Source organism: Schistocerca americana, chromosome 7, assembly GCF_021461395.2.
Source record: "Schistocerca americana isolate TAMUIC-IGC-003095 chromosome 7, iqSchAmer2.1, whole genome shotgun sequence".
NCBI classification, from domain to species: domain Eukaryota; kingdom Metazoa; phylum Arthropoda; class Insecta; order Orthoptera; family Acrididae; genus Schistocerca; species Schistocerca americana.
In genome coordinates, this window is record NC_060125.1 from 66997088 (window position 1) to 67009132 (window position 12045).

General features: G+C 43.5%; 1 protein-coding gene across 1 annotated transcript in view; it reads right to left on the minus strand.

Annotated features, from left to right (window-relative positions):
• LOC124622333 (myrosinase 1-like) overlaps positions 1-12045 on the minus strand; it is a 59808-nt gene that overhangs the window by 24223 nt on the left and 23540 nt on the right. Inside the window, exons 4-7 of the mRNA XM_047148010.1 lie at positions 10022-10144; positions 9761-9944; positions 3251-3345; positions 2125-2272 (exon numbers count right to left, since the gene is read on the minus strand). Of these exons, the coding sequence (XP_047003966.1) occupies positions 2125-2272; positions 3251-3345; positions 9761-9944; positions 10022-10144 (550 nt within the window). The remainder of the gene's footprint in view (positions 1-2124; positions 2273-3250; positions 3346-9760; positions 9945-10021; positions 10145-12045) is intronic.

The window sequence follows — 12045 nt, forward strand, 5'->3', positions numbered from 1 at the left end:
ACATTTTCTTGTGGCCTTCTACCATGTCCGTAGCAAAAGTTCCGAGACTGACACACAAGCAAAGTCCGCATAGTAGTGGATGCTTGAACTAACAACGTTAAACAGTCCACTAGTGCGTTTTTAACAGGCAGTGTTAAGTAGTGAACATGCAGCGATTGTGTGTGAGTGTTCTTGACTTACAAAGCACAACAGAGCAACTTAAGAAAAGTGCGCGCGAAATCTGTCCCACACATCTTACTCCTGAACAAAAACAACGATGCCTTGACGTCTGCCGCTACATTGTTGAAATGCAAAATTCGGAAAAAAAATTTCTGGAAAAAAAGGCTCATCACGTGTGATGAGAATTGGTGTTACAAATACGTATCTACCACAGAATGACAAAGTGGAAAACGTCTCACGAACCGTCACCGCTCTGACAACATAACGGGCATTCCAGCCAGTGTGACCTTCGAGTTGGAAAACATCCTAAAGAAGAACTTTGCTGATAACTTCACGTCGCTGTATGGACGGTTTTTGCGTTGTACCCACTTTAGACTATGTAGAAGACCTGAAGTATTAAAATCACCATCTTAACTTTCCTCCATTTTGCTGATCCCGTTTGGACTAACAGGGGTATATACTGCTCGTAAATCACAATTTTTCTGAATATTACTCGTAATATTCCATGAGACAATGAAAAAGTTTGAAAATTACCGTGTGATAATGTGCCGGCATGTAATCGGGAACTATTTGCGCTTACCCCACTTTCCGTCCGCCGCTGGTAGCTGAGTGGTCAGCGTGATGGAATGTCATACCTAATGACCTGGATTCGATCCCCGGCGTGGGCGGCAGATTTTCTCCGCTCAGGGACTGGGTATTATGTTCTCCTTAGCATCATCATTTCATCCCCATCGACATCCAAGTCGCCGAAGTGGCGTCAACTAGAAAGACTTGCACCAAGCGAACTGGAGGCCCTAGTCACACGGCATTTTCATTTTTTTACCCCACTTTCCTATATTTTCCAACCAAATTCTAGGGTGGGGGGGGGGGGGTTAATTTTCTTCCATTGATAAGTCTCACACCTCGAAATGCAGATTAATGTTTATCTCATCAATAATTAGTTCACTGGAAATGGAGCAAAGGGATAGGGATGGAAATGTCTTTTCCAATGATATATCTATCTTCAGTTCAAGTGATTTAGGTAACCCTTGGAACATCTACCTCCTGGATGAGGATGTGTCCCTCCTTGATCCATGGACTGACATGGGCAAGTACAGATAGCAACAACAAATACAGAGACAGGTAGCATATAAGGTTGGTTGGTTGGTTGGTTTGGGGAAGGAGACCAGACAGCGAGGTCATCGGTCTCATCGGATTAGGGAAGGACGGGGAAGGAAGTCGGCCGTGCCCTTTGAAAGGAACCATCCCGGCATTTGCCTGGAGCGATTTAGGGAAATCACGGAAAACCTAAATCAGGATGGCCGGACGCGGGATTGAACCGTCGTCCTCCCGAATGCGAGTCCAGTGTCTAACCACTGCGCCACCTCGCTCGGTAGTATATAAGGTAGGACAGCAGTGCAGATGTGGCAAATCACCTTAGGAGCATTCAAGATATGTTTGCTACAACGTGAAGCGTGTACAGGCAGACACATATCATCACATGAATTAAGTCTCTGAATGACAGTGGTCGTGCCAGTAGTGACACATTACAATGTGGCTTACAAGCTAGCAGATCGAAATGTATTTTACATTTGAGGTATTATTTAGGAGTATTTTACCCCATACTTGGATCGTTAGAGAACAGAAAACTAGAAATCATATCCTAGTGTGGTCGGTGAGTGACATTTTAAGAAACTTAAACGAAGCAAATGTCTCATGAACAGGAATGAAGAAAGGGGGCGTTCGAATTTAGCATACAAATATAGACTAATTGGAAGAGTGCATGCTCTGGAAGGGAAAGCAGCTGGTTCTTTTGGCACTGCTGTTGAAGTGTATGAAGAAGAAGCAAGGAACAAGAATTTGAACAAGAAGACAAAATGTACAAATAAAAGATTATTTTAAACTTGTTAAATCTGGCATTATGTTGGAAATATCATGGCATGTACTCTGCACTGATGAAAAGGTGGTAGGACGACATAAGCTTACCTCTGAGGTATGCTATCTCTTCCTCAGTGAAAGTTGGCAACCGTGAGCGGGGTCGTCCCTCAGCTGCACTGTTGGCATCTACCCTCTGACGCACTATGGTCGGGTAATCCCCATCTTGGCTGAAGATAGGGTGTGCGTAGAGTCCAGCCTAATCAACAACAGATAAAAATAATCAGTACTTTTCCCTCATAATCAGTTTATCGATGTTCGCGGCGACATTTTGACCAGAAAACTGGTGACTGTATAATCGAAAAGTATGCAAACTGGATTTTAAATATATCTAGAGATATCAGACATAGACACAGTGCCATATTGTTGACTGTTTAACGAAGGTCCGAGTGCACTGCATCGGCTGCTAGATAAGTGAGTGGCTCCAAGACTGTTTAAGTCATACACCCCAGTGCGTTGCCCTAGACGATGAGTGTTGATCAGAGACAAAGGAATTGCCAGGAGTGCCTTTGGGAAATGTGACAGGACTGCTCTCGTCCTTTAAATACATTAACTAAATCAGGGATTGGGTGAGAGCATTCTGCAACTGTTTGCTAATGACACTGCAGTGTATGGGAAAGTGTCTCAAATCTGAGTGCCTGCAACTTGCTCTAAAGGTGGGGAAATGAAGAGAAGTAGGAAAACATACCTGTAATGCTTGTGTACAATTGTACAATGTACCAATGTAGTGAACCCTCTTAGTACTGCATTTAGTCTTGTAGGCAACAAATAATGTGAGCGATACCTCTCGAAATTCACGCGACAAATATCAATTAGCAAAATTATTTATCAATAATAAACGGTCGTCCGTGTGCGTAACAAATGTTATTTCACGTATTGCTCAACTGGACATTAATATGAACCACTTATAGGTTTCTAGGTTCAGAGTGAAAACAATGTAATCCATTAAAAGTAAATAAAATCTTTGCATAACTGTAGACTCTAATCCTCAACGACTATAAGAACTTTGAAGGATGTATAGCTCAGTTTTTCACAAATAATGCATGTACACTGGAGACAGGGATTTATACTTCCTCCCACAAGGCCTAACCATACCAATAGCTTCCTCTAGTATTCACTCCAGCATCACAGCAACTGAATGACATGAACTGAACTATGTGGCAGTTACAGTACTTACATCGAACTGAAGCCTTCTCTCTGCAGCTTCCAAGTCTTCAGTCGAATTTGAAGCTGGCTCTCTTCCCGAAATATTCAACGTGATTCCTACGCTGCCTGTAACAGATTTTCATTCGGAAAATTAATAAAATACACTACTAATGTTAGGCATTATTTAGTTACACAGGAATTTACTGTGCATTGTTTCTTCGTCGCAGCCAATAACTCCATGATCATCTACTGAAGCATACTGGCAAATGCCTCTAATATCACAAGAAGAGCAAGAGGGTTAATTTACTACTATAAATTAGTGAGGGATGAAAGCTGATGAAATAGCTAGTTATCAGTTATCAGTAACTTCTAAAAGCATTGTACTGTCAGACAGGAAAGATCACTCCTGCTAAATAAATGGAAAAATGATTTAACGTGGAAACCTGTTCGAGACCAAAGAAAAGAGGACATTGATATTCACTAGCAACCTACTGAATACACAATTGTGGCGATGACAGTTGTAGTTAATATATTCTACATTCCAATCAAACTGGAAGGTGACGTTACTGGAAGAGAATTGCGCTCTTGTCAACATATTACTTATAATGTTTTTCAACATTACATGAGAGCCTTGTAAATGAATTGCTTTCGTTATTGTTTTTGCTAGCATGGATTTATGTACTCACCGCATTTGAAGTTTCTGTACTGCAAAGTTACATAAATATGTTCTGGAAATACGTGAAAAATTTAAATGCTGTACTCTCTTGTTAATTAACGCAATCAATCAAAAAATCTTGTTGCTGTATATGCAGTATTTCGCGTTTTGTGAAATGTGCAGTCACTTTGAAAATCGCGTCATCAAATGACTGTTAGGAAGATAATAGTTACAGAAGCGAGGGGCACACACACACACACACACACACACACACACACACACACACACACACACACACAGTTATTTATTCGTTCCTAAAGTCACTCTCTCTGGGAGAGAAAAGTGTCAGTTCTTCAAGAATACACAATATCAAGAATTTGTCAGACACCATACAAATTGCAACTGAGATACAATAAAATTTAGTAGGTGCATAAGGGATACAGTGTTGATCAACATCTCATACTCCACTGATGAATTTTTTAGCAGAACAGAATACTGTATGTCTTATTATCTATGTCCTACAACACACATGCCACGTAATGCCTGATGCTGGGACAGGTCCAGTACAATACTGCGATTAATTTAAGGAAGCATCGTAAACAGTTATTCTTTGTGATGCTTGTCTACAACGGTCCAGTAATTATATTATGAACTTTAGTTGGTATAAACTAGAATTAAATATTTGCCATAAGGGGCACTGGAAAAGTTCAAAATCACAAAATGTTCAATTTTTATGCATTTTAAAACTGTAGAGACTTTCCCTTTCAACAGATATTAATTTATTCAGTTCAGAACACTACAGCTACTTTAAAAGTATTTTTGAAATATATTCCGCATGAGCGTGACCCATTGTGGTACTGTTAAACTGCTGTCAAATGTTGTGCTCATGAATTTACGTACTCATCACGCACATTTTAGTGATGTGAGAGAGAATCAGTGTTACAAAATAAGTGTTGCGACTAACCTGTGATAGTTCGATATATATCGCTCGCTCGAGTGTTGTGTGCTTAATGTTTATTTACTCTTTTGTAGTCCTGCAAATATTCATAGTGAATTCTGTTCATTGAATCTCTGTTTTATTGAAGAATAACCATGGTTGTACGTAAAGTGGCTAGAAATCCTATCAAGGCTTTTAAGAAAATGAGAAATGTTGGAAATCCAAAGGTAGATGCTATTACTGTAAACAGTAAAGATGATAACCAAGTGTGTGAACCTAACTTTGCTGGTACACCTGCCCATTGCAATGAAAGTGAGTAAGGAAATTTGATTCAGTATGAATCTTTTATAAGCGAAACTAGTGGATGAAATATTTGATCTCAGCTCTCAATGGAAGTTTTGCAAACTGCGTAAGACATAGTCAGTGTAGTGAAGTCGGTCTGGAACTCCTTGTAAAAATCACGTAGGACTTGTCGGTGACATGGAAGTGAAGTGTGGTAAAATTTCATACATGACCACCTTTTGAACAGTGTTGCAGTACCTCCAAATGAAGATAATGACAGCAAAAACCATGAACACAACATTAGGTTTCTTTTGCCTTGCGTACAATTGGTAAGGGTGCTACTGCAGGTGCAATTTTTTGTGGCACGATGTATATTCCAAACCCCCAACCAAGTTTACTAACTAAAATACATTTTTACAGACTTGACTGCAGATTTCGATAGTACCTGGCATAAATGGGACACACATCTCTTCATAATGTAGTATCTGCCACCAGTATGCATTAAGAGGAAGTTGTAGATATAGCAGTAATATCTAAATATTGTAGGTACCTACAAAAAAATAAAGGTAAACATGAAAATAATTGCACAGCTAACTATAGTGGCAGTAGTGGAGGAATGGAAGTGGCTGGTGTTGCTAGTATATTTCAACGTTCTGTTGCGTGTGATATGGTGCGATATGCGAAGTACCTTCGTCTGTAGAAATGTGAGTGTACTGGACATGTACAGAAACGAATGGGATCAAGACTTCGGCGACAAAAGCGTCGTACAAAAAACAAAAACTCAGTGATGGTAAAGGGTTGGATGGGAAGGGAAGGTACTTGGCAAAATACAGAACGATTATGAGATGGCTATTAGGCAAAACACACACGGTGTCGATGAAATAAAGAAGGCTGTTTGGGCTCTTTTTTTTTCATACTTTTTCAACCGATGAAAGTCCCCGTCACTACTTGTGTCTCAAAGGGGAAAACAGTTGGTGCAAGTACAAAAAGGGATTGTTAACTGGTGAAGTGTACACTCATAAACATAGTATGCCTCATGCTGTAGTAGAAGTGATAAAACCTATTTTCAGAGACTGAGCGGCACCTAAACTGTGGAAAAAGTGTGTTCACGGAAAAACTCAAAACCCCAATGGAAGTGTAAATAGTGTCACATGGTCAAGAATCCCGAAGACCTTGTTTGTTGGAACAGAGACACTTCACTGTGGTGTTTATGATGCTGTTGCTACTGTCAATGGCGGCAGCGTTGTAAGGTGCAAAGTATTTCGAAATATGGGAATGAAGATAGGTTTCATCATGGTACGAACGATGCTTGCTTTAGACAAGCAACGACTTCGGGCTGCTGACGGGGTTTTAAGGAGCCTATAAATACAAGCCAGGGTAAACAGGAGGAGGACAAAGAGGAAGCTGGAGGAGGAGGCTGCAGAAAATAATCCATCCTATGGACCTGGAATGCACTATAAAAGTATTCCAAACTTTGTCGCCCGATTCCCAATAGTTTTATTTTTTCATAAAAATTAAGTGTTTTCTCAGGATCTACCAAACAATTTGCTTCAAATTATCGGGAAATGTTACGCAGTCCCATCTGAGTCACTTAACACAGCCTTTCCCCAAAAATTGAATTTCAACAAAAATTGAATTTCAACAAAAAATGGCACGAAAAGTAGTGAATTTTCATTACAATAGAAAAAATTAATCTCTAACAAGTGAATTCAAATTTTTAAAAATGCCTGTTTTGCACAGTAGCCAACACTAATAAATAACGTGCAAAAATTTCAACTTCCTAACTCAAATACTTTCTGAGAAAACATGTAGTTTATAAGCGCTATTAGAAAGACAAGGGTTTCCAGAGCCCCATAAAACAAGGTAAACTAGTTTTTCTAAACTTTTTCACGTCCTTGAGAGTATGATACAGAGGATGAGAGGAATGAACACCAGCATATTAGATCTTTTGTAAATATGTTTTTCCTTACGTCTTCCAAACACTTCAGGATCTCCTCACAAGTAAACAGTAACTGAAACTAAACTACAGTCTAGGGGAAGAAAGAGATGTAAAACATGATAATACCGTATAGTTTTCGTATGATCGAAGAAAAAATGAATAATTCACAGCGAAACAGATTTTCGTTTTTGTTAGGGATTTGCGGACTGTGTTAACTATCACTTTCTGATGATTCTTGCAAAGAAAATTTCCGTTGGTGGTTCTCCGTATTTGGACTTTTTCAGTGCGGTAGGGTACCTAAATATTTACCGATGAAGAGTGAAGTGTACAGAGTGTTCTGAATGCAGTAGTGTCCGAATATACAGGGTAGAGAAAAACTGTGTCACGAAATTTTAACCCTGAATAACTGATGCCAGTAGGAACCAAAATTACTGATCTTGTGTAGGTCGACAACGCACCATTTTCAAACTACGGAAACTTGCCACCTCGCGCTCCGGTTGGTGGGCAGCGCTATGGCTGTCGGTTCACACATACAAACGTCAATCGTGCCGCCACTGCCCCAATGTGAGACGCACGCGTGTCGTATAGGTCTTCCTGTTTGTCTCCACCTCACGTCAGAGGCATTCACACATAAGCGTCGCTTCAGAGCGTACACACGTCGCCTGCGATTTAGTCATACAGTAAGCATGGCGGCACAGTATTCGTTTCAAGGACAACGAGATACGGTTTTTGTTTACGAACTTGCCGAGGGAAATGTGCATGAAGCTCGACGGTTGTATGAGGAACGGTACCCAGCAAGACGCCACCAACACCCACAAACGTTTACAGAAATTCATCGGCGACTTGGCGAAACAGGCTCGTTGGCGGGGTATCATGGTGAGGTTGGAAGACCTCGAACACGACGGGATGCTGCGTTTGAAGAGACTGTTCTCGAGCGTTGTCCAGTGCAACCGACAACAGGGCAATCTCGCGGCCAATTGAAGCGCGTGGCGCCAAGTTTCCGTAGTTTACAAATTTTGCGGTGTGGACCTACACAACATTAGTAATTTTGTTTCCTACTGCCATCCTATATCCAGGGTTAAAATTTCGTGACACAATTTTTCTCTACCCTGCATATGATTGTAGAAAAGATGAGGTAAGTGGGAGGTTTATCAGAGATGTAAATTTTTTTATGAATTTATGCATATGGAAGATATACACTACTGGCCATTAAAATTGCTACACAACGAAGATGACGTGCTACAGACGTAAAATTTAACCGACATGAAGATGATGCTGTGATATGCAATTGATTAGCTTTTCAGAGCATTCACACAAGGTTGGCGCCGGTGGTGACACCTACAACGTGCTGACATGAGGGAAGTTTCCAACCGATTTCTCATACACAAACAGCAGTTGATCGGGGTTGCCTGGTGAAACGTTGTTCTGATGCTTCGTGTACGGAGGAGAAATGCGTACCATCACGTTTCCGACTTCGATAAAGGTCAGATTGTAGACTATCGCGATTGCGGTACATCGTATCGCGACATTGCTCCTCGTGTTGGTCAAGATCCAATGACTGTTAGCAGAATATGGAATCTGTGGGTTCAGGAGGGTAATACGGAACGCCGTGCTGGATCCCAGTGGCCCCGTATCGCTAGCAGTCGAGATGACAGGCATCTTATCGGCATAGCTGTAACGGATCGTGCAGCCACGTCTCGATCCCTGAGTCAACAGATGGGGACGTTTGCAAGACAACAACTATCTGCACTAACAGTTCGACGACATTTGCACCAGCATGGACTATCAGCTCGGAGACCATGGCTGAGATTACCCTTGACGCTGCATTACAGACAGGAGCGCCTGCGATGGTGTACTCAACGATGAACCTGGGTGCACGAATGGCAAAACGTCATGTTTTCGAATGAATCCAGCTTCTGTTTACAGCATCATGACGGTCGCATCCGTGTTTGGCGACATCCCGGTGAACGCACATTGGAAGCGTGTATTCGTCATCGCCATACTGGCTTATAACCCGTATGGTATGGGGTGCCATTGGTTACACGTCTCGGTCACCTCTTGTTCGCATTGACGGCACTTTAAACAGTGAACGTTACATTTCAGATGTGTTACGACCCGTGGCTCTACCCTTCATTCGATACCTGTGAAATCCTACATTTCTGCAGGATAATGCACGATCGCATGTTGCAGGTCCTTTACGGGACTTTCTGGACACAGAAATGGTTCGACTGCTGCCCTGGTCAGCACATTCTCCAGATCTTTCACCAATTGAAAACGTCTGGTCAATGGTGGACGAGCAACTGGCTCGTCACAATACGCCAGTCACTACTGTGGTATCGTGTTGAAGATACATGGGCAGCTGTACCTGTACACGCCATCCAAGCTCTGTTTGACTCAATGGCCAGACGTATCAAGGCCGTTATTACGGCCAGATGTGGTTGTTCTGGGTACTGATTTCTCAGGATCTATGCACCCAAATTGCGTGAAAATATAATCGCATGACAGTTCTAGTATAATATATTAATCCAATGAATACCCGTTTATCATCTGCATTTCTTCTTGGTGTAGCAATTTTAATGGCCAGTAGTGTATTTGCTCCGTCCTCTGTGGCAAACTGTATACTTGTGACGAAAATGGTTAGGTTAATTATGTACAATGACTAAATGTATAATAATAATAAAATAATACCGATCAATTGGAAACTCAGTACTAGGGACGTTTAACGCACCGTTCTGTGTTGCCCTGTACTGTTCGTCGTAGAGTCGATACACTAGTCCATGGGCCCTGATCACAGTGTGGGAGGCCAGGTAGTCGCCAATGCCAGACGCGTTCTGTGAGGGCGCCTGACTACCAGAAGAGGCGTAGCCACCGGTGAAGACCTCCGGCTCGTTGAACGTGATCCACCACTTTACCTGAAGAACAACGGCTGTCAGATATATCCCAACAGGTAGAAGCCCGCGTAGGAAACAGTGTAACTGTCGGTACTCACTCTGTCTCCAAAGTTTTCAAACAGCACTCTGGCGTACTCCACGAAATACTCGGCGAGGAGCGGGTTTGGCCATCCACCGATGTACTGCAATGCTTGCGGTAGGTCCCAGTGGTACATCGTCACCTGTACAGCATACACTTTATCATTAAATTTCTATTTCGAAACCCACTCCATATCGTATTCTGACTACCTTCCTCAGTCTTATGTTTAGAGGTTCTTGTTAAATCTGAAATCAGTTTCTTTCTGTACATATACACTCCTGGAAATGGAAAAAAGAACACATTGACACCGGTGTGTCAGACCCACCATACTTGCTCCGGACACTGCGAGAGGGCTGTACATGCAATGATCACACGCACGGCACAGCAGACACACCAGGAACAGCGGTGTTGGCCGTCGAATGGCGCTAGCTGCGCAGCATTTGTGCACCGCCGCCGTCAGTGTCAGCCAGTTTGCCGTGTCATACGGAGCTCCATCGCAGTCTTTAACACTGGTTGCATGCCGCGACAGCGTGGACGTGAACCGTATGTGCAGTTGACGGACTATGAGCGAGGGCGTATAGTGGGCATGCGGGAGGCCGGGTGGACGTACCGTCGAATTGCTCAACACGTGGGGCGTGAGGTCTCCACAGTACATCGATGTTGTCGCCAGTGGTCGGCGGAAGGTGCACGTGCCCGTCGACCTGGGACCGGACCGCAGCGACGCACGGATGCACGCCAAGACCGTAGGATCCTACGCAGTGCCGTAGGGGACCGCACCGCCACTTCCCAGCAAATTAGGGACACTGTTGCTCCTGGGGTATCGGCGAGGACCATTCGCAACCGTCTCCATGAAGCTGGGCTACGGTCCCGCACACCGTTAGGCCGTCTTCCGCTCACGCCCAAACATCGTGCAGCCCGCCTCCAGTGGTGTCGCGACAGGCGTGAATGGAGGGACGAATGGAGACGTGTCGTCTTCAGCGATGAGAGTCGCTTCTGCCTTGGTGCCAATGATGGTCGTATGCGTGTTTGGCGCCGTGCAGGTGAGCGCCACAATCAGGACTGCATACGACCGGGGCACACAGGGCCAACACCCGGCATCATGGTGTGGGGAGCGATCTCCTACACTTGCTGCACACCACTGGTGACCGTCGAGGGGACACTGAATAGTGCACGGTACATCCAAACCGTCATCGAACCCATCGTTCTACCATTCCTAGACCGGCAAGGGAACTTGCTGTTCCAACAGGACAATGCACGTCCGCATGTATCCCGTGCCACCCAACATGCTCTAGAAGGTGTAAGTCAACTACCCTGGCCAGCAAGATCTCCGGATCTGTCCCCCATTGAGCATGTTTGGGACTGGATGAAGCGTCGTCTCACGCGGTCTGCACGTCCAGCACGAACGCTGGTCCAACTGAGGCGCCAGGTGGAAATGGCATGGCAAGCCGTTCCACAGGACTACATCCAGCATCTCTACGATCGTCTCCATGGGAGAATAGCAGCCTGCATTGGTGCGAAAGGTGGATATACACTGTACTAGTGCCGACGTTGTGCATGCTCTGTTGCCTGTGTCTATGTGCCTGTGGTTCTGTCAGTGTGATCATGTGATGTATCTGACCCCAGGAATGTGTCAATAAAGTTTCCCCTTCCTGGGACAATGAATTCACGGTGTTCTTATTTCAATTTCCAGGAGTGTATTATATTGACAGGCATGAAAAATACATTCAATGGAAATTTCCAAATTAATCGTGTTTCAAGACTGATTGTTGTTCAAATTATAGTAATTTTTGTCTCCTTTACGATTGACTAAAAAATGTATTGCACCAGCACTGTGTAGGCAGTCCCTGCAACTGGACGCTCCCAGAGAAATCAGTCATGTGGGCTGCTGCAGAGACGCGAAAATGGGCCATCTCTTCGCATTTGCCTCACCTCATTACCTGCCACATATTCGCCTACAAAATTCTACGGAATTACTGAGAACTAATCGTGAAAATAGAATTCGCATATAATTATCTACTATGGACTGAGTGGATTGGGCACGGT